The 24166-nt window shown below is 43.3% G+C and overlaps 1 protein-coding gene across 2 annotated transcripts in view; it reads left to right on the forward strand.

Moving 5' to 3' along the window:
* Positions 1 to 2607: 2607 nt before the first annotated feature.
* The window catches only part of cpne5a (copine Va), a 266519-nt gene continuing 244960 nt past the window's right edge, over positions 2608 to 24166 (forward strand). For both annotated transcript variants that reach the window (XM_061903539.1, XM_061903540.1), the window contains exon 1: positions 2608 to 2935. In XM_061903539.1, the coding sequence (XP_061759523.1) occupies positions 2826 to 2935 (110 nt within the window). In that variant the 5' untranslated portion in view covers positions 2608 to 2825. The remainder of the gene's footprint in view (positions 2936 to 24166) is intronic.

Below are 24166 nucleotides of genomic sequence, written 5' to 3' on the forward strand. Positions count from 1 at the left end.
AATATTTGAGAAGCACTGCCTTAAAGCAACCGCGACAATACTAGTATCCTTGACCCAGCCACACACGAAGAAATTGTACACCTCCATGTTTTTCCAAGTTTTCATCTGTTTTGTTGTGCAGTATGATGTCTGGTGCACAGAATAGTTTGATATGACTGGGAACACGATGGATAATCCTTGAGATCACATAACATTTCTTTTTTTTTTTTTTAAAACTTTTAGGGATGGATTTCATTACAAAGTTTGTATTTGCTTTTAATGGTCAAATCTAAGCCCCTTCCGTACTTGGATGGTTTGCACTCATTTACTTCAGAAGTCACGTGACTGATTACAATACAGTATATAAAGAGCCTGGGATATGAGGTTAAGATAAGTGATAAGCACACTATTGCTAAGTGCTCAACCAAAAATACAAACATACTAAAACAATCAATAACTGCACAAAGTCTGCTCTCATCGGGATACCGACTGGTGGGATGCTCATATCTTCTCGTTTTAATGAAGAACTGATCGTAATCCTCACATAGGTTGACAAAAAAAGTGGGCGCCAACATCTTGGGCATCTAAGTTGAATGTTAAAGTTGACCAACCTCTCTGTTTATGGCCACAACCTTCCACTATACAAGTGAGAGGTATGATTTACAATCTAGAACTAACTTTTACCAGCACAGAAGCGATGCAGCAGTGGCTCAGTAGCTGTATAACCCAGTTACTGTTTAGTCCCAAAGCTTTAGCGCTTATAATAACAATAGCATTAAAACGTGTTTAATATTCAGGTCACGACATGTAAATGGAGTGTTATTGCCGCTTTTTGGATGGGATTCATGGGCGGAACAAAGGACTCCTGTTAGCTACATTTTTAGTCACCTTGTACTTTCCGTACATCACAAGTTAGAATGCGTTATACAAAGAAAACATATGTTCTTGTTTTGCATAGGGATTGCAAATGATAGGCAACATTCCAAAAAAGTAGTTCCCATTAAAGTAAGTAAGTACATTTTATTTACAAAGCGCTTTTCACAGATAAAATCACAAAGTGCTGTACAAAACATAGGTGAAGTAAAACAACAATTCAATTAAAACAATAGGGGCAACATCATAAAAAGGATACAAAGTGGATTTAAAATGATAGTTTAACGGCGTAATAGCTAAAAGCTTTACTAAAAAGAGAAGTTTTCAAATGTTTCTTAAAAGTTTCAACACACTCAAGATCATAGAGGGACTGGTGCAAATTGTTCCAGAGTCTGGTAGCTATGGACTGGAATTCCAGGTTTCCACGGGTTTTAAAACACGTTTTTTGGGATCTTTAGAAGACCCAGGCCTGAAAAACAAAGGCTGTGCCCTGAGGAGTAGGGGCATAGCAAATCACTGATGTACTGAGGGGCCCCACCATGTAACGCTTGGAATGTCAGGACTAAAATCTTAAACTAAGTGAGGAATTAAACTGGAAATCGATGGAGACTGGATAGAACGGGGTGATATGGGCTGATCAACAGTAGAGTGCTGCCATGTAGATTATCTGTGACTAGCTTTTTTGCAGAAGGTCATTAAAAACAGCAGAGCACGTCTTTTTACTTTGACAATATAAAAAGACCAAAAGGAAACTATTACTGTAGAGGGCACTGGCTCTTTGGAGAATACAAAATAAGATTAATAGTTTTTTTACTGAAAATGTGGCCCCTAAAACAATTTATCATATAAGTGTCCATGTGGGCAGTATTCATTTCCATGGGGCGTCATGGCGTAGTGGGTAGAGCGGCTGGCCAGAAACCTGAGGGTTGCAAGTTCGCTTCCCACCTATTGACATCCAAAAAATCGCTGCCGTCGTGTCCTTGGGCAGGACACTTCACCCTTTGCCCCCGGTGCCACTCACACTGGTGAATGAATGATGAATGAATGAGAGGTGGTGGTTGGAGGGGCCGTAGGCGCAAACTGGCAGCCACACTTCCGTCAGTCTACCCCAGGGCAGCTGTGGCTACTGATGTAGCTTACCACCACCAGGTGTGAACAAATGTTGAGTCCCACTTCCCTGGGTGTTTAGAAAAGCGCGGTATAAATCTAAGTTATTATTATTATTATATGTCACCAATGGAGGCTCCCCGAGCAAATGTACTTAAATGCTGTACTTTGAATAGTGCAGTTCAGTGGAAACTCCTTGCAGGGAAATGTGCACCAATCCCTGCATCACTCAAGGCAATTATAACCCAAATGTCATTCTTCATCTTCACACCACAGCGTGCAAACTCTCGCTACAACTTCTGGTCTCCTCTCAAAGCTGCAAAGCAAGACATTAATGAGCCAGAAAAGGGAGACAAGAACGCCACTCTTGATAATAAAAAGGAATTCAGCGCCAAGCTGAGTCCGTGGAGCTGTCCAAGTGCTGAAATAGCGATTAGAGAGTACGATGTTAAACACAAAATATTCTACTTTTTTTCATTTATAGGCATTCCCCACCTAAATATTGTTTATTCTCTTTTAAAGCCCCTTTGATGCCATGTAACCATCCGTGCAGCGGATCAATAGCTTGCAGGAGAATGCACGTTTTGAAGGAGAGGAGGAGGAGGAGGGTGGAGTTCACAAGCTCGCACCCCACCGGCGAACCTCCGCGTCAAAGCGCGCATTCCTCTTCTGCCAGACGGTCTGGGAGGCTGATGTGAGCCCGCCCTCCGGTCCATCCTGCAGCCTCGCCGCACTTCCACTGAACTTTCCGTCTGCTTTCCACGTCCGTGGAGGTTTGACCGGACTCCTCCGCGCCATTCGCTCTGTAGGTTACCCAGGGTGCAACGCTCGACCTCGGGGGAGCCTCGGCAGGGTCTCCCTGCAACATGGAGGGCGACGTGATGGACAAGGTGGAGGCCACGGCGACTGTGTGCGACTTCGACCCCATCAGTGGGAGCATACCGGCCACCAAGGTGGAGATCACCGTTTCTTGCAGGTGGGTGGAACCTGCGTGTGCACCTTTTTAACGTTCAAATTACTATTGATCAAATTTGAACTTTATCATAAAATTCGGCATTCTCTAAAATTTGATATTTAAAAAAATAATGCTATAGGAGGCATCCACTTTCCTTTAAAAACAAAAACAAAACAAAAGACATGTGATGAGGTGGTGACTTACCGCCCGAATGCAGCTGAGATAGGCTCCAGCACCCCCTGCCACCCCGAAAGGGACAAGTGGTAGGAAATGGATGGATGGATACTAAAAAAAAAAAAAATACTATAGGAAGTATTCACTTTCCTTTAAAAACAAAACAAAAACAAAATACCTGTGATGAGGTGGTGACTTGTCCAGGGTGTACCCCGCCTACCGCCCAAATGCAGCTGAGATAGGCTCCAGCACCCACCGCGGCCCGGAAAGGGACAAGTGGTAGAAAATGGATGGATGGATACTAAAACAAAAAATACTATAGAAAGTATTCACTTTCCTTTAAAAACAAAACAAAAACAAAATACCTGTGATGAGGTGGTGACTTGTCCAGGGTGTACCCCGCCTACCGCCCGAAAGCAGCTGAGATAGGCTCCAGCACCCACCGCGACCCTGAAAGGGATAAGTGGTAGAAAATGGATGGATGGATGGGTTAAAAAAAAAAATGCTATAGGAAGTATTCATTTTCCTTTAAAAACAAAACAAAAACAAAATACTTTTAATGAGGTGGTGACTTGTCCAGGGTGTACCCCACCTACCGCCTGAATGCAGCTGAGATAGGGTCCAGCACCCCCCGCGATCCCGAAAGGGACAAGCGGTAGAAAATGGATGGAAAAACAAAAGACAGTGTTGAATAGAATAAAATATTGCTCTATGAAAGTGCTATTTTGCACTTTTGAACTTTTCTCCTTTGTTTGTCAGGTGGACATCAGTGTGTGTGTGTGTGTGTGTGTGTGTGTGTGTTGCTTGATGCCAGTACACCACCTAATGCTTTCCAAGTGCTCCACAAGCATCTTCAGTTAGTTCAAAACACAGAATGTTACAATCTAGGCTCTATTATACACCCCCCAAAAATATAAAGTCCTCCCCATGCATTCATGCTTTAGGGTGGGGCAGGGCTGCATGTCTCTACTGCAACATGCACTGGTTTTCCTCTCCATCCTTAAAGGTGAAATCGTATGTGCAGCTGGCACACATTTACACGCTGCTTCATGGGAACACTTTGTGTGCACTCGGTGCCTACAACACAATGTTATGTACACTTGAATTATTCATGGGTTCATAAATGATGAGTTCCATCTCATGTATAGGCCACACGCAAAAGAGCATCCCAGTTTGGAAAAGAAGGAGAGTGTCCATTCCGCCCGTGAACCAATTTCGGTGTGCTTATCTCATTTCGGGTTCATTTCTTAACCTTGTCAAATGGGAACCAGGCCTGTGTGTTTGCTGAAGTAGCAGCTGGACTCGAGTGCAACCCTCTTGATGCACATGATTGTTTTTTATCCTTCAGCCCCTCATACTTAAAATGGCATGCATCAGTGTTGATACCTTTAGGCTCTGTTGGTCTACAGCTCCCTTGTTTGTCATTAATGTCTCCTCCAGACAAAGACTTGCTTCTGGCCACACTTTTATAGAGAAGGAAAATTATTTCTGCTCTCAGAGAGCCAAGAGAGGTTGGGCTGCTGTTTGATACACATTTCCACTGCTCTCTGAAGCACTGCAACACACTTAAAAGTTGCACACACTGTTTGGAATACACATTCATCAATGCTTGCAGCCACTCACCCCTCAGTTATTACTACAGATGTACATTTGGTGCATCGAACGGAGACAAAAAGGAGCAAGTGGGTGTTGTGTGGCTGAGGCGCTCCACAATGCTGTGTAATTGATTTAGTCAGCCTGAAAACTCTGAGATTGCAGAGCACTTGGAATTGAATTGCAGCGTTCAGCCCTGCAGGCGTTCCTATATTATCTGCCAATATTGCTGAAAGACCCTTGAAAAAAGTGAATGGAGGGAGGCAGACAAGTCCTCATCAAAACCAAAGTGCGTATCGCTGTGAAGGCACACTACCAAAGTGTTGATTGTTTTTTTGCTCATAGGTCAGTCAGTGATCCAAGCACCCACTGCTTTTTAGGTAGTGAGGGCTTTGTTCCAAATCAGTATGACTCTTTTCACCGCTGCTCTTACTGTCCGATCTTCTCCACGGCCATGTGTTAATATTTAAGCTATGCTAATAAATATTTCATACATTTTCAATGCAGTTTGCCCCATCATGCTTTAATCATGACAACCGTTCTAAATTTAAACCTCTTAGGGGCTGATTTACCAAAGGTTTGCGTGTACTAAAACATGCGCAAACCTGTTAGCACACGCAAAGATGATGTGCCAAGTGGATTGTGTTTGATAAATGAGCGGAATAAGGCATGCAATCCATTTTGGGTCTGTTTTCATTTGTATGCAAAATATATGCTAATCATCAAAACGTCCTACTGGACGGAGAAAATACAAATATAAATATTTAGCATGCACAATGTGATTTATCAACACTCACCACCGTTTTGCAACCCTATTTTGCATTTTATTTAGCACCTGTTAGAAGGACGTGCAAACTGATAGTTCCATACACAGCTGCAGGATCAGTGCTCACACTGCTAAGACAGAGAATCCTCTGTCCCTAATGAACTAAACTTAATTGGTGTTTGCACCACCAACCACAAAACAGCACAATGCCTATCAAAATGAAAAACTACTAACTCTCTGATAATAAATATTACAAAAACAATAGAATAGAATGTAGTACAGATAACTATAGTAGTTTCATAAAATAATGCTATAATAATGTACAGTATTTGCCATGGAGAGTGGACTTCTACTGTATGTCCTTCCAGTTGCTTCTCCTTCAAACACACCATCGGCGACTTTTCCATATTTTCATGGATAAATGTCCACCGTTTAGGTATACTTTTAACATTCTTGGCTGAAGTTATATCAGAGGTGTCAAACTCATTTTAGCTCAGGGGCCACAAGTCTATTCCCAAGTGGGCCGGACTGGTAAAATCTTTACCGATAACTTAAAAATAAAGACAACTTCAGATTGTTTTCTTTGCTTTACTTTGGCCAAAATGTAGAATAAGCACTTTCTTAAAATTTACAAATCACAAATAATCCTCTTAACAAAACACTCCAAGATAGTTGATAACTCTGAGACAAAAAATGGTGCAGTTTCAAAAATACCCTGAAGAACGCAATGGACTTAGACTTCATCTCAGGGTATCTACAAAGCAATTAAACTTTAAGTCACAGCCTAACTAGGAATAATGAAAATAAATATCACATAGATATATACTCTTGGTTAAGTTACACTATCTGTCCACTTTTCTCTTTTTTGACAGAGACATTTTGGGGCAATAAGACTTAAAATGGCAGGTTTTATGTTTAATTTGGGTTGAGGGGGAGAAACCGTAGCTACATTTTACAGTGTACCTCTTGCTTGGCCCCGGTGTAAACTGTTTGCTTGCCCAACAGAATTGCTTTTGCGACATCCAGAGGAGACATTTAAAACTGCAGTTTCTTTTTTCATACTGAGCAAATTAATTTCTTTAACCTGTTAGCAGGCTGTACGGTTGACACCCCTGCTTTACATGAGTTTTGCTTCAGTATGCTGCAGACTAGCAGTGATCCTCTCAAATTGCTTTGCCAAGTTGGCTACACGTCATGTCTTTGATGATTTCTGTCTTTATTTCAATGAACCATTCACTTCTTATTCTCAGCACTGTCCTTAACACTGACTTTCTTTCTTTCCATGGTCGGAAAACAAAATGTTATGTTGATCTCTAGCTAAAGCTAATGTTAGTGAGTAAGACCAGATCATTTCTGTAACATTTGCTACTCAAACAAGTGGCGGGGATGCTGTAACTAAATTTTTTGCATGCAACTTAAAGCACAACAATTAGCCCAAAAACACTCTTAAGTTGAGGTACCACTGTTAAGTGATATCAAATTAAGAACTTTTACCCAATGACATGGTTTATTTTTGTATTTCCCTTTCAGGTTTCATGTTAAATTATGATATATACTGTATATATATTTTTGGCCATCCCAGATGTCATGTGCTTACAACACAGCCTCCTAGCTGACAGCTTCAACATCAATCAGTGCCAGTTATCAAGGAAATAAATGGTGCTTCATGTCCTTCTCAGTCGTTAGGTTGGACCTCGTCGTAACCATTCAATCGCAGTGATGGATTGATGAGAGCAACGCAGCAGCGAATCAATACATTCCATAGCTGCGGGGGTATCTAACATAGTCTGGCCACTCGCCTCCCAAGGCAGCCATTACCTTGGACATGTGACCATGAGCAGGGGGAGAGTCCTGTATCTCTGATTGCAGGGGTCACGAAGAAAAAAAGAAGAAGAAAAATGCAGGCTGTACTTTCTGATCTGAGCTCTTGGTGAGGCTGTAATTGCAGCTGCGCAGGGAGGCCAAATGAAATCATCAGCACGATTAGCGTGTGCTGCTGCCACTCCATCAGTCAAAAACAATCGTGTGAGGCGCTCTGGATTCAAGCTGGGTGACCGACTTCATGCTTATTCACACTTGCTGCTGTTGTAGCTTCTTAACCTTGTGGCCTGCCTAAAACAGCCTTTTTAGGCCAATTTAGCTTGAGCTACTTTGCATTGGGCATGTATACATATTAATAAGGGAAACAGTCATTTCAAATATAATTTTTTTTTTATCATATAAATCTACTGTACTGTTTTCACATGCTGCCCAGACTGACTTGCAGGTAAAATACCAGGATGTGTTCTGGGCCAAATATTTGTTTTCTTCTGAATGTAAGTGCGCTCAGATCAATGCAGTCTCACAGGTCGATGAAGCGCGTGATTATGCATGAACCCATGACACAGTAAAAATGAGTTTGGATCTCAGAGCAATTTTGTTGGCTTTTGCTGGTGTCGCTGTTATAAATGTTCACCCAATCGGGGATGCAGCACAGCAGCGGTGGATCCCATGGTAACAGTTGTGGCTCCATGTTGGCGCCTTGATGACGAGAAGGCATCCGAACGTGTTGATTGGAATGACAGGGATAGCCAAGAGTAGAAACAAGGCGATCCCTGCTGGCTCAGAGGTATCAAGCTGCTTTTGTCACTATTTTCAGAGCGTCCCCAAGGGTCAGGAGAGTATGTTTTCTGTTTTTTAAGGATAGTTGACCCAACATCCCGCTGGTTTAGGGAATGTGAATTGACTGACATGTTTTGTAGTGTCGCGCAGTTTCTTTCTGATGGTGACTGTTTTCTCTGCAAGCTGAATCAAACCTCTCATCGTAAGCACTTTTGCAGATAGTACTAACTGTTCTTGTAACTTTCTTTATTTTCCAACAGTTTGGTAGATTTGAGTCAAACAATAACAGAAAATATGTTTTTGGTTTGTGTGGAGACAAATCTGAAGTGTGTGTGGTGGTCTTTACAATTCCAAGAATGCCTGATAAGGGCAAACACATACAATTGTTGGGTAAAGTGTTTATGGATAAAATACAAACCCCGTTTCCATATGAGTTGGGAAATTGTGTTAGATGTAAATATAAACGGAATACAATGATTTGCAAATCATTTTCAACCCATATTCAGTTGAATATGCTACAAAGACAATATATTTTATGTTAAAACTGATAAACATTTTTTTTTTTTTGCAAATAATCATTAACTTTAGAATTTCATGCCAGCAACACATGACAGAGAAGTTGGGAAAGGTGGAAATAAATACTGATAAATTTGAGGAATGCTCATCAAACACTTAATTGGAACATCCGACAGGTGTGCAGGCTAATTGGGAACAGGTGGGTGCCATGATTGGGTATAAAATCAGTTTCCATGAAATGCGAAGTCATTCACAAACAAGGATGGGGCGAGGCTCACCAATTTGTAAGCAAATTGTCGAACAGTTTTAGAACAACATTTCTCAACGAGCTATTGCAAGGAATTTAGGGATTTTACCATCTACGGTCCGTAAAATCATCAAAAGGTTCAGTGAATCTGGAGAAATCAGTGCATGTAAGCAATGATATTACAGACCTTTGATCCCTCCGGCGGTACTGCGTCAAAAACCGAAATCAGTGTGTAAAGGATATCACCACATGGGCTCAGGAACACTTCATAAAACCACTGTCAGTAACTACAGTTGGTTGCTACATCTGTAAGTGCAAGTTAAAACTCTACTATGCAAATCGAAAGCCATTTATCAACAACACAAAGGAACACCGCCGGCTTCGCTGGGCCCGAGCTCATCTAAGATGGACTGATGCAAAGTGGAAAAGGGTTCTGTGGTCTGACGAGTCCACATTTCAAATTATATTTGGAAACTGTGGATGTGGTGTCCTTAACCATCCGGATTGTTATAGGCGCAAAGTTCAAAAGCCAGCATCTGTGATGGTATGGGGGTATATTAGTGCCCAAGGCATGGGTAACTTACACATCGGTAAATGCATCATTAATGCTGAATGGTCCATACAGGTTTTGGAGCAACATATGTTGTAATCCAAACAACATTATCATAGACGCCCCTGCTTATTTCAGCGAAACAATGCCAAGCCACGTGTAACAACAGCATGGCTTTGTAGTAAAAGAGTGTGGGTACTTTCCTGGCCCGCCTGCAGTCCAGACATATCTCCCATCGAAAATGTGTGGCGCATTATGAAGCGTAAAATACGACAACGAGACCCCAAAATAAAGTTTATGAGTTTGAACATCAAATATCTTGTCTTTGTAGTGCACTTAATTGAATATGGGTTGAAAAGGATTTGCAAATCATTGTATTCCGTTTATACAGACCCGCAGACGTGAGCACATCACCCCTATATTAGCGTCCTTTCACTGGCTCCCTGTGCGTTATATTTACATCTAACACAATTTCCCAAATCATATGGGAACAGGGTTTGTATTTAAACGGGGATATCAGGTCCATTCTATGTGTCATACTTGATCATTTCGCGATATTGCCATATTTTTGCTGAAAGGATTTAGTAGAGAACATCGACGATAAAGTTCGCAACTTTTGGTGCTGATAAAAAAGTCTGGCTTGTACCGGAAGTAGCAGACGATATGCGCGTGACGTCGCGGGTTGTGGAGCTCCTCACATCTGAACATTGTTTACAATCATGGCCCTGACTACAAAAAAAAAAAAAAAGGACTAGAGGGCAGTGGGAGCAATTCAGATAGGGAAGATGCTGTGAGAGGCGCAGTGGCAGCCGTGGGGGTGGCAGGACCACTCGGACAGGCCCAACAGCAATAAGGGATAGAGCCATACCGCTTTGAACCGTTAATATTTACATCTAACACAATTTCCCAACTCATATGGAAACGGGGTTTGTAAATTAATAAAGCCGTGGCTCAGTTAAATGATTTATTTAGATTTTAAGGATTTTTTTTTTTAAAGACAATGAAACTGTTAACCTGACTTTCGCCAGATCCTTGTAGTTCGCTGAGCTCCACACAAAGATCTAGGCTCGAGGGCATCGCAAACTCCTTCAAGATAGCAAAAAATAATGATAATATCAGGATCGCCGGGCGGGATTTCATAGACGTGACGTAGCACTGAAGCGACTGTTAATTCAAACAACAATGGCGGCAGGCAGCAAGGAGTCGTGTGCTGACATTGGTTCTGCTATTGCAACTGTTTAGCAACATCGATCGTTTACTGACATTGCTGCTTTGTTTCAGTAAAAGTTCTCTAACTTTTTGCTCTGTCATCATCCAATAAGTTGGCTGTTCTGTTTTGTTTTGCCAGCGTCACTCTCATCAGCGTCATGGGTTGATTTCGATGTGAGTGGTTGAAGTAGCACGTTATTCAAGATAACGGACAAGTGGTTTTTCCAATCACATACAATTATATTTTTACAAGGCCCCGCCTTCTGAAATACATATCCTATTTAGAAATCCCAGATCCTTGTGTGGAGCTCAGTGAACTACAAGGATCTGGCGAGACTCTGGTTATGAAACTGTGGCTTTTAAGAAAAATAAATTTTTATTGTTACTTCTGTTGTTAAAAATGTTGGTTTGCATTCAATCCATCCTTTTGAAGAGCAGTGGGCAGCCATCTTGGAGTGTTTACCGATGTTGGCTTTGTGTGCGGTGTCTGCTGCCCAAGGACATAACAGCGGAGACTGGGATCTATAAGGCAGGACTTGAACCAGGAACCCTTTGGCTACTGGACAACCAGCTCTACATTTTGTGTATGTTTGGGGGACAAAGAAGAGAATGGATGATAGCACAATGTTGATGACACCAGTACACTGCAGTTCACGGAAACGATAGGCTTTGTAAGCTTAGTGTTTTGAAGACGCGGGAATTAAAACTGGCACTTTGAAACCTGGAAAAATTACTACGTGAGGAATCAAAAGATGCAAGTGGGACATATTAAACACAGCCCCCCCCCCCCCAAAAAAAAAGATTACAATCAGTTGAACAATTGTTGACCGTACACTGAGTCTTGTAATAGGTTGATCAGCACATTTTTGGTGTTACTATAGTGACCTTTTTATCACCTTTCTAATGAGTTATGATTTTTTTTTTTTTGGACTAGCCTGTAGAACTTAATTCTTGCTTTAGTTGTGGGATTCATGTTATGGTCTAAAGTTGCGCGCAGTACATTTACCCCAAACTTTGTTCAACATTGGTTGCCAGTTGGATCCCTTTCTGTTGACAGAACTCTCCATCTTTATCTCGATGGAAATAGATTTCAGATGCTTATTTCTGAGACCTTGCTTTTGGTCATTACCCAGAGCTCTATAGGTTAAAGTCAGAACCCATATTGAGTGAAGAAATGAGGGCTTTTCCTTTTTGGTCCAGCTTCCTCTTCACATACAGCAACTGCAGAAGCCACATTGATAATTCCATCGATTTCACACTCCTTCCTTTCCTCACTCGAGAATAAGCCCCTGATATACCTAAACTCTGAATTTAGAAGGGGCTTACACAGCCCAGCCAACACATAAGGCCACAGCTCAATGAAGCTATCAACATCATCCGTAAAAAGCAAAGATTAGATACTGTAGGAACATCAAATTGGACACGCTTTATGCCTTGGCTTGCATCTGGAAATTCTGTCCACAGAAATAACGAAGAAAACCATTGACAAAGTGCATAGTCCCACATTGACAGAGAACTTGTATGATTTATTACCAGCAATGTAAACGAAGCTTCTACTCTGACCCTCCGTGGACTAAATTGTTTCCTAGTATCCAAACCTACTACTAGTACTCCTGAAGCACCCTTTACAGACAACAACAGTCTACACCATTTCTATAGCACACAAAGCACACATTGACTGCAAACTCCCAATGACCTTTCAATATCTTTGTGAGAGTATAATGCTAGTCCCATGGGCTGCAACTAGGATTGAAACCATATTGTATACTCTGAATCCAAGGCTCCAGTAACATAAATAGACTTTCCCAAGGAGTCCCCTATAGTCAGGGCCGCCTTAATCCAACGGGGGGCCCCAGGGCTTAGGACTCTTGGTGGCTCCCCTCCCTAAGCTTCAATAAATAGCCCCCTCGCCCCAAATAATTTCAATAACGCATGTCTTTTTCCCCCAAAATTTTCCTTTCTGTCTTCATCTTCTTTTCTTGTTCTACCCATTTTTATTTGTTTTTAGTTTGTTCATTAAAGGTAAAAAAACAAAACAATCATTAAAATATTAACATCAATTGTGAATGAAGAAGAGCAGAATGATGTATGAACTACCCCTATTCACACAGTTACATTTGTTGTTAAACTTAAAGTTTTCTTAAGGCAGTATTTAATATAAACAAACATGAAAACAAACATGGAAACAATAATATACTCCAAATAATATATTTTTATTATCATGTTTTTTTTAAAACAGAAATAAATTAGACATTGTTATATTCACCATCAAGTTTGTTCAATAATCTAACACCTCTGATTGAAATGGTTCTTTCCATTGTCACTGTTCTAAATCTCAATTTATCAAAGATCTCAGTTCCTTTTAAATTATAATTACCTTCTATTTTAACAAATCTTTTTTAAAAGTTTGGCAGAATTTTTGTATGTGCTTGATGATTTTAAGATACAATACTCTACTAATTATTGACATTTCAGTAAGTTTAACTGTTTGAATATTGGGTTTGTGGGTTCTCTATATGGATTTCCAGTAATGGTTCTTATGGCTCTCTTAAGCAAAAGGAAGATTGTTACATATTGGACAATCAGTGAGTTATACAAAATATAAAATGTTTTTGATATTGCAATTATTTTACCTTGTGTAAAATAGCAATAGTTTAAGATATTTTAACCTTTGTCTACTTGATATGTGATTTCCAAGACACATTTTCATTAATCCTACCACCAAAAAACTTGATCTCTTCTGTTCTTTGAATCTCAACTCCTTCTACATATGTGGCAGCCACACTTTTCTTACTACTTCAAAAAAATCATAATTTTAGTTTTACCAATATTCAAGAATAATCTGTTAACATCAAAACACCTTCTAAAGGGGTCGCATCATGTTTTTTGTTTCTACTTGTACATCTAAAACACTTCCTTGTGGTCTATATAATTCACATTCCTATTTTCAAGCCACTTTTTGCTCCCCTTTAAAACGGTTCGTTTTGAGGGAAGGAGGAGTTAGATGCAAAGGAATCTCACCTAACCACGCAATCTTGGCAGAAATGTTTTGTAGTTTTTTTAGTTTTCTTGCTTTTATTAAGCCCTATGGACATCGATGACCGCCACCATACATCTGTTTTGAGTGACTGTCACCACAACAAACCATCCCGAATGATATTGCGAGATCAGCGGCTACACCGTGGTTTGTTGCAGGCACTAAGGAGACAAGGCGGGCAGACGTAGAGGTTGGAACTATAGTCTGGCTAAGGCTAAACTTTTACCAAGCCTGAAACTTTTTAATGCTGGATCCTGGACGTATATATGTGTATATATTGACAATAAAAAGCTTTTATATTTTATATTATGTAAACAACTCTGCTGTGCAGCTGCTTTGAGTTGTAAACAATGGAGGCTCAAGGCTATAAACTAAACTACGAGCTAGGTGATACATCGCAAACGTAATAATGGATTATATAATTTACTGCTCCTTTGCCAAACACAGGAGGCACTGTTCCAATTAAAAGTAGTTCTTAGGAAAATAATTCTTTATTTTGCCGGAGGACGGTGACGTTATTGTCTTACATTAGACGGATAAGCTAGCTACACAACAACTCAAATTAACAATGCTAACGTATCATTCACACATTTCTAAGCTACTGTTATTACTTACCATTTTTATTGCCTCCTCCATTGCCATAAATATTAGTCACCAAGCCGGCCATTAAAAGTAGTTTAATGGAAAATCCATCTTTATACTGACGCAGGTTTCGGGAGGGCGTGGCGCGGTTGGGAGAGTGGCCGTGCCAGCAACCTGAGGGTTCCTGGCTCAATCCCCACCTTCTACCAACCTTATCACATCTGTTGTGATCTTGAGCAAGACACTTCACCCTTGCTCCTGATGGGTGCTGGTTAGCGCCTTGCATGGCAGCTCCCGCTATCAGTGTGTGAATTTGTGTGTGAATGGGTGAATGTGGAAATAGTGTCAAAGCGCTTTGAAGGTAGAAAAGCGCTATACAAGTATAACCTATTTACCATCTACTTAAACAGTCTGGAAACCATAGCAATGTCATTGACATACAGTCAATAACATAGAAACAGTATAGGCCCCAAAGACCGGTCCTTGTGGCACTACACAACTGATATTATGTAAGGCAGAGTTCCTATTGTAAACTTCCACAAACTGTTTTCTGTCTTTCAGATAACTTTTGACCCTACTCATGTGCCACTCTTCCTATTCATAATATAATAATATTTCAAACTTTTACACTTTATCAACAACAAATACTAAACATATTATTCGAGATGTCGGATAATGGCTTTTTTGCCGAAATCCGATATTCCGGTATTGTCCAACTCTTAATTACCGATTTTATTATTTAAGTCACAAAGTGCATAACTTTTTTTAACATGCCTCAAAACAGCTGGTTGGAATTTGGGACATGCTCTCCCTGTGAGAGAGCATGAGGAGGTTGAGGTGTGTGTGTGTGTGTGGGGGGGGGGGCTTAGGGGGGGGAGGTTGATGTGCATGGGGGTTGGGGGTAGCGGGGGTGTATATTGTAGCATCTCGGAAGAGTTAGTGCTGCAAGTGGTTCAGGGTATTCATTCTGTTGTGTTACGGTGCACATGTGTCATTCTTGTTTGGTGTGGGTTCACAGTGTGGCGCATATTTGTGACAGTGTTAAAGTTGTTTATACGGCCACCCTCAGTGTGACCTGTATGGTTGTTGACCAAGTATGCCTTGATATCACTACCTCGCTCTCTTGAGCTTGTGTGTGTGAAAACCATAGATATTACGAGATTGGTCCTGCATGAAAAGGTAGTGCCTTTTAAGGTTTATTGGCGCTCTGTATTTCTCTCTACGTCCGTGTACTACTTTGTAAAGCGGCGTTTTAAAAAGTCATACATTTTACTTTTTGAAATCGGTACCGATAATTTACAATATACCATTTTAAAGCATTTATCAGGGGACAATATTGGCAGTCCAATTTTATCGGACATCTCCACGTGTTATCTATTATTGTTTTTGACATTATATTATCAAGTTTAATATTTGTTGACAAAAAAAAAAAAATTGTCGTAAACTTTCTTATTGTCTTTGTTAAAATAGTTAGGCATTTTTAGTGGTGCTTTTCCTTTTTATAGAACCTTGTTAATTATGCCCCGTTTACCTGTATTGTCTCTATTTTTGTAAAACGACTAACTATAGTATTCACTCCTATGTCTTTTCATAGTCCATACCAATTTACTTTCATATTTTTATGCCGCTCGTCTGAATATGTTATTCTTAAATCCAAAACATTTTATACAAATTATTTTTTTTCTTGAAATAATTTTTTTTAACCCCATTTATCATCCCTAATTTAATTTTACATTTTGGTTGTCATTGTCTCCAATTTTGATTTATTCCCCCAGTTATTTTCATACAGACTAATACATGAGTCATTTAAATTATTCACATCATCTTTGTACACTTTGTCCCAATTTTGTTTCTTTAAGTTTTCTTGCAAAGCCTGTTATGCTTCTATTAATCTGCTTCTTATGAATATCTCATTTGGGTCTTGTACTACTGTAGTACATTGACTCACATACACAGAAAATACTGGTAGATGATCACTTATATCAGTCATCAAAATACCGCCTCGTAACATTTTTATTCATCATTCCTTGTGTGCTCGCAGCCCATCTTCAAAGTCAATATTAAAATCACCACATAGAAACACTGTTTTGTTTAGACTTTTATCATGTAACTCTGTTAAATTATCCGTAAACTTTTGTACAGAAGACCCAGGTTTTCTGTACACAGGAGTGACAATAGTATTTTTGCTTGTGCCATTGATTATTTTTATTATAATCATTTCTATTTTCATGACTATTTACATTGTAGATTGTCACTGAAGGCAACAAAACTATGAATGAACACATGTGGAGTTATGCACTTAACAAAAAAGGGTGAAATATATTCTACTTTCTTCAAAATAGCCACCCTTTGCTCTGATTACTGCTTTGCACACTCTTGGCATTCTCTCAATGAGCTCCACGAGTGTTCATTCATTGTTTTGATGCCTTCTGTGACAATATACAATAGTAAATAGTCATGAAAATAAAGAAAACCCATTGAATGAGACGGTGTGTCCAAACTTTTGGCCTGTACTGTATATCTGTATATATATATATATGTATATATATATATATATATATATATATATATATATATATATATATATATATATCTGGCTGTCTCGAACACACCAGCGTAATCTCCAAGATCATCGAGGATGCAAAGAGGAACCACGGAGACCTAGCAGTTCTGTGGCTTGATCTAACAAATGCCTATGGAACGATACCCCACAAGTTAGTGGAGCTGACTTTAAAGACCTACCACATACCAGAGCAATTCCAGAAACTCTTGCGGCAGTACTTTGACGGATTCAACATGCGATTCACCTGCGGAGAATTCACCACCAACTGGCAGAGACTAGAAGTGGGCATTGTCACTGGCTGCACAATTTCAGTGATTTTATTTTCTGCAGCGATGAACCTTCTTGTCAAGTCGGCAGAGAAGTTATGTCGAGGCGCAGTCCTTGCAAGCGGAGTCCAGATGCTACCCATTAGAGCGTTCATGGACGACCTTACCATCACAGCAAGATCAGTGCCAGAAGGAAGATGCATTTTGGAGGACCTGATTGAGCTCACTAATTGGGCAAGGATGGAGTTCAAACCTGCAAAGTCCAGAAGCCTAGTTCTGAAGAAAGGGCGTGTTCAGGAACGGTTTCGCTTCAAGATCAGGGAGAACATCATCCCAACTGTCCAAGAGAAGCCTGTGAAGTGCTTGGGGAAGTGGTACAGGGCAGATCTCAAAGACCGACTGAGTGTGAAAGAAATGTTTAGCCAAGCAGAAGCCTGGATGACATCCCTAGAAAAGTGCGGCCTCCCGGGCAAGTATAAGGCCTGGGGTTACCAACATGGGGTTCTCCCCCGTCTGCTCTGGCCACTCCTAGTTTATGAGGTACCTGTATCCACAGTTGAGAGTCTGGAGAGGAAGTTGAACACCTACTTGAGGAGATGGCTGGGTGTCCCAAGAAGCTTCTGTTCCATTGGACTGTACAGCACAGGAAGCAAGCTACAGCTGCCAATAACATCAGTGGTGGAGGAGTACAAGGTGACAAAAACACGCCAGGCTATGATGCTACGAGACAGCAAAGACGAGCGAGTACGACAAGCAGGCATTGTCGTCAGGTCAGGCATAAAGTGGTCAGCTAGCGAAGCGCTGAGGGAGGCAGAGGATCGACTGCATCACGCGGACATTGTGGGATCAGTAGCCCAGGGAAGACTTGGTCTGGGTTGCTCTTCCAGAACAAATTGGAACAAAGCTGACCCAAAGGAGCGGCGAGGCTTGGTGCAGAGGGAGGTCCGAAAGGCTGAAGAGGAAAGCCGGCATGTCAAGGCAGTAACCATGAACAAACAAGGCAGCTGGACTAGATGGGAGAGTGTAAAAGACATATCTCTAACCTGGAAGGACATCTGGAGCATGGAAGGCCACCGGATTAAGTTCCTGCTGTGTTCTACATATGATGTCCTGCCCACCCCATCAAACCTCCATACTTGGGGAATGGTAGAGAGTCCCAGCTGTACACTCTGTGGAAAGATAGCCAACCTGGAGCATGTCCTCTCCTCTTGTCACTCAAGTTTAGCAGATGGCAAGTTCCGGTGGCGTCATGACCAGATCCTTGCTCAGCTGGCAGAGGGTGTTGAGCAGGCCAGGAAGAGGACAAGGCAGCTCTCTAATGGGCCTCGCTTCATCCACTTCATCAGGGCAGGTGAAAGCGCAGCAGCAGGAGGGAGGAACAAAGGAATCCTGGCCACGGCAAGCGACTGGGAGATGCGGGTCGACCTGAAGAAGCAGCTGAAATTCCCAGAGGAGATAGCCCACACAACCCTGAGACCTGATATTGTTCTGTGGTCTAAAGGAACTAAACAGGTGGTGCTTATCGAGCTGACAGTACCCTGGGAAGAGAGGATAGAGGAGGCGTATGAACGCAAACTCAAAAAATACCAAACCCTCATCCTCAAGAGCCAGCTAAATGGATGGAAGGCCTGGAACTTACCGGTGGAGGTGGGCTGTAGAGGCTTTGCGGGGCGGTCGCTCTGGAGAGCCCTCGGACTGCTGGGGGTCGAGGGGCTGGCTAGGAAGCGGCTGGTAGCCAACACCACTAAAAGGGCAGAAGAAGCATCACGCTGGATTTGGATACAAAGAAAGGTGCGGTGGCAGAGCCGCCCTACTGAAGGACTAGGGACATAGAGTTGGGTGGCATTCAGCAGGGGTAGAGCCAGGACGCTGGATCTGCCGTCGAGCCCCTCCGAAGCGTCATGGGCTTAATTCGACGAAACGTTAATGACGGGGGGTGCCCATTTGAGAACCTTCTGATGCCAACCAACTGATGTCCAGTTAAGGTATGCGGTCAAACTTAGTCTTGACTCAGGGAGGAGGACGTCCCTGCCATGCAGAGTCCCGATGGTGCCTTGATAGAAGGAGAGATGAAGAGAGCGAGGCCACAGGCTCACAGATGGTGCAGGGGCGAGTACCTGTAAAGGTGAGCCAGTTGCGATACCCTTATCGTATTTTGCATATTCTTCTCTGGTAGACCCAGTGACCACTTGGAAAGACAGGTTGGCAACCGAGAAAGAACGGTGACAGCGAGGAAAGACTGCTGACATCTGGGAAAGACTAGAGCCGGGGTGCGGAGGCTTGGCAGGCCAAAGCACAGCCTCCGTGAGGAGGAACCCAAAACCAATCGCTATGGAAAGTTATAATAGAAGATACCCCCGGGGTCGGGCGAGAGCGGGGGAGGATGATCGACCCACTGGCCAGACCAATGTTATGACCATCAATGACGGACAATCGACTACGGAACAGCTAAGCGATTTATCCCGGGTCTGCAGGTGTGGGAAGATATGCAAAAATGAGAAAGGTCTCAAGATACACCAGACCAAGATGCACAAGATGCAACCTGAAAGTAATGTGCAACGCACAGGGAAACCTGGTGAGACGGAGGAGAGGCTGGGGCAGGACACAAACCACAGTCCCCAGAATCTCCAGGCACATGATGGAGATGGGGGCAGGAGAAGCATCGCTGGTGTGACAGAGGCAGCAGGGCACCATAGTGAGAGGGAAGTCACTCAGGACACCAGACGGCATGGTCAGAACACTTGTGCTGGAGACGTTCGGAAAGAACGAGTGAACTGGCCAACTGCAGCTGAAAAGAAAGAATGGGATATGTTTGACTGTGATGTCGACCAGGTGCTGGAAGCGGCACTCGCAGGAGACGTGGGAAAGAAGCTCAAGGCCATGTCCTCGATAATCTGGAGTATAGGCTCAGATCGCTTCGGAAAGAGAGAACAAAAAGGCAGAGTAAACATCCAGCCCAAGGAAAACAGACGCCTGAAGGAGATAGCAATCCTTAGAGGAGATCTGCGGAGGCTTAAGAAGGCCTTTCGTGAAGCAACAGCAGACGAGAAACCAGCTCTCACAGAATTGCGAAACGGCCTGAGGGAGCGCATTAAGATCTTGCGACGGGCTGAGTGTCACCGCAGGAACAGGAAGCGGCGGTTGAAGGAAAGGGTGGCCTTCACAAAGAACCCATTCAACTACCTGTCGAAACTCCTGGGTGATAAAAGATCAGGAGAGTTGAAAGCAACAAAGGAAGAGGTGGAGGAGCACCTTCGGCAGGTCCACAGCGATCCCAGGAGGGAGGACAATTTGGAGGTGATGGAGAGGCTCATTAAACCAGCTGAACCAACTATTCCTTTTAAGGCGGAGGAACAAGCTGGCAGGAAGTCAGCAGCTTCCTTAAGAAGGCAAGAGGAAAATCAGCCCCAGGGCCAAATGGCATCTCGTACAGTGTTTACAAGCATTGCGAAAGGCTCAGGAAACGACTCTGGAAGCTACTGACGGTGGCATGGAGGAAGAATTTCCTTGCTGATGAATGGCTGGTGGCTGAGGGATGCTTCATCCCTAAGGAAGAAAACTCTTCAGGGATTAAGCAATTCCGTACCATCTCCCTCCTCAATGTGGAAGCTAAGCTCTTCCTGGGGATTCTGGCAAAGAGGTTGACCACCTTCATGTTGGACAATGGTTACATGGACACTTCAGTTCAAAAAGGTGGCATTCCAGGGGTATCTGGCTGTCTCGAACACACCAGCGTAATCTCCAAGATCATCGAGGATGCAAAGAGGAACCACGGAGACCTAGCAGTTCTGTGGCTTGATCTAACAAATGCCTATGGAACGATACCCCACAAGTTAGTGGAGCTGACTTTAAAGACCTACCACATACCAGAGCAATTCCAGAAACTCTTGCGGCAGTACTTTGACGGATTCAACATGCGATTCACCTGCGGAGAATTCACCACCAACTGGCAGAGACTAGAAGTGGGCATTGTCACTGGCTGCACAATTTCAGTGATTTTATTTTCTGCAGCGATGAACCTTCTTGTCAAGTCGGCAGAGAAGTTATGTCGAGGCGCAGTCCTTGCAAGCGGAGTCCAGATGCTACCCATTAGAGCGTTCATGGACGACCTTACCATCACAGCAAGATCAGTGCCAGAAGGAAGATGCATTTTGGAGGACCTGATTGAGCTCACTAATTGGGCAAGGATGGAGTTCAAACCTGCAAAGTCCAGAAGCCTAGTTCTGAAGAAAGGGCGTGTTCAGGAACGGTTTCGCTTCAAGATCAGGGAGAACATCATCCCAACTGTCCAAGAGAAGCCTGTGAAGTGCTTGGGGAAGTGGTACAGGGCAGATCTCAAAGACCGACTGAGTGTGAAAGAAATGTTTAGCCAAGCAGAAGCCTGGATGACATCCCTAGAAAAGTGCGGCCTCCCGGGCAAGTATAAGGCCTGGGGTTACCAACATGGGGTTCTCCCCCGTCTGCTCTGGCCACTCCTAGTTTATGAGGTACCTGTATCCACAGTTGAGAGTCTGGAGAGGAAGTTGAACACCTACTTGAGGAGATGGCTGGGTGTCCCAAGAAGCTTCTGTTCCATTGGACTGTACAGCACAGGAAGCAAGCTACAGCTGCCAATAACATCAGTGGTGGAGGAGTACAAGGTGACAAAAACACGCCAGGCTATGATGCTACGAGACAGCAAAGACGAGCGAGTACGACAAGCAGGCATTGTCGTCAGGTCAGGCATAAAGTGGTCAGCTAGCGAAGCGCTGAGGGAGGCAGAGGATCGACTGCATCACGCGGACATTGTGGGATCAGTAGCCCAGGGAAGACTTGGTCTGGGTTGCTCTTCCAGAACAAATTGGAACAAAGCTGACCCAAAGGAGCGGCGAGGCTTGGTGCAGAGGGAGGTCCGAAAGGCTGAAGAGGAAAGCCGGCATGTCAAGGCAGTAACCATGAACAAACAAGGCAGCTGGACTAGATGGGAGAGTGTAAAAGACAGATCTCTAACCTGGAAGGACATCTGGAGCATGGAAGGCCACCGGATTAAGTTCCTGCTGTGTTCTACATATGATGTCCTGCCCACCCCATCAAACCTCCATACTTGGGGAATGGTAGAGAGTCCCAGCTGTACACTCTGTGGAAAGATAGCCAACCTGGAGCATGTCCTCTCCTCTTGTCACTCAAGTTTAGCAGATGGCAAGTTCCGGTGGCGTCATGACCAGATCCTTGCTCAGCTGGCAGAGGGTGTTGAGCAGGCCAGGAAGAGGACAAGGCAGCTCTCTAATGGGCCTCGCTTCATCCACTTCATCAGGGCAGGTGAAAGCGCAGCAGCAGGAGGGAGGAACAAAGGAATCCTGGCCACGGCAAGCGACTGGGAGATGCGGGTCGACCTGAAGAAGCAGCTGAAATTCCCAGAGGAGATAGCCCACACAACCCTGAGACCTGATATTGTTCTGTGGTCTAAAGGAACTAAACAGGTGGTGCTTATCGAGCTGACAGTACCCTGGGAAGAGAGGATAGAGGAGGCGTATGAACGCAAACTCAAAAAATACCAAACCCTCATCCTCAAGAGCCAGCTAAATGGATGGAAGGCCTGGAACTTACCGGTGGAGGTGGGCTGTAGAGGCTTTGCGGGGCGGTCGCTCTGGAGAGCCCTCGGACTGCTGGGGGTCGAGGGGCTGGCTAGGAAGCGGCTGGTAGCCAACACCACTAAAAGGGCAGAAGAAGCATCACGCTGGATTTGGATACAAAGAAAGGTGCGGTGGCAGAGCCGACCTACTGAAGGACTAGGGACATAGAGTTGGGTGGCATTCAGCAGGGGTAGAGCCAGGACGCTGGATCTGCCGTCGAGCCCCTCCGAAGCGTCATGGGCTTAATTCGACGAAACGTTAATGACGGGGGGTGCCCATTTGAGAACCTTCTGATGCCAACCAACTGATGTCCAGTTAAGGTATGCGGTCAAACTTAGTCTTGACTCAGGGAGGAGGACGTCCCTGCCATGCAGAGTCCCGATGGTGCCTTGATAGAAGGAGAGATGAAGAGAGCGAGGCCACAGGCTCACAGATGGTGCAGGGGCGAGTACCTGTAAAGGTGAGCCAGTTGCGATACCCTTATCGTATTTTGCATATATATATATATATATATATATATATATATATATATATGCAAAATACGATAAGGGTATCGCAACTGGCTCACCATATATATATATATATATATATAGCCAAAGGTAGGCCCTCTGATGAGGTGGCGACTTGTCCAGGGTGTACGCCGCCTTCCGCCCGATTGTTGCTGAGATTGACACCAGCGCCCCCGCGATCCCAAAGGAAATAAGTGGTAGAAAATGGATGGATGGATGGATATATTGCCAAAAGTATTTGGCCACCCATCCAAATGATGAGAACCAAGTGTCCTAATCACTTGGCCCGGTGTATAAAATCAAGCACTTAGGCATGGAGACTGTTTCTACAAACATTTGTGAAAGAATGGGCCGCTCTCAGGAATTTCCAACATGGAACTGTCATAGGATGCTAACTGTGCAACAAATCCAGTTGTGAAATTTGCTCAATCCTAAATATTCCAAAGTCAACTTCTTTATAGGAAAAATGAAGAATTTGGGAACAACAGCAAGTCAGCCAGCAAGTGGTAGGTCACGTAAACTGACAGAGAGTGGTCAGTGGACGCTGAAGCGCATAGTGCAAAGACTTTCTGCACAGTCAGTTGCTACAGAGCTCCAAACTTCATGTGACCTTCCAATTAGCCCACGTACAGTACGCAGAGAGCTTCATGGAATGGGTTTCCATGGCATCTAAGCCATACATCACCAAGTCCAATGCAAAGCTTCGGATGCAGTGGCGTCAAGCACGTCGCCACTGGACTGTAGAGCAGGGAGACGCCTTCTCTAGACTGATGAATCACGCTTTTCCATCTGGTAAGCTGATGGACCAGTCTGGGTTTGGAGGTTGCCAGGATAACGCTACATTTCAGACTGCATTGAAGAGGAATTATGATTTGGGGTTGTTTTTCAGGAGTTGGGTTTGGCTTCTTAGTTCTAGTGAATGGAAATTTGAATCCTCCAGGATACCAAAAGATTTTGGACAATTCCATGGCATGGCACTTCAAGTTCATATGTGAGTAAAGGCAGGTGGCCAAACACATTTGACTAT

This window comes from Nerophis ophidion, linkage group LG06 (assembly GCF_033978795.1).
Source record: "Nerophis ophidion isolate RoL-2023_Sa linkage group LG06, RoL_Noph_v1.0, whole genome shotgun sequence".
In the NCBI taxonomy this organism is placed as follows: Eukaryota; Metazoa; Chordata; class Actinopteri; order Syngnathiformes; family Syngnathidae; genus Nerophis; species Nerophis ophidion.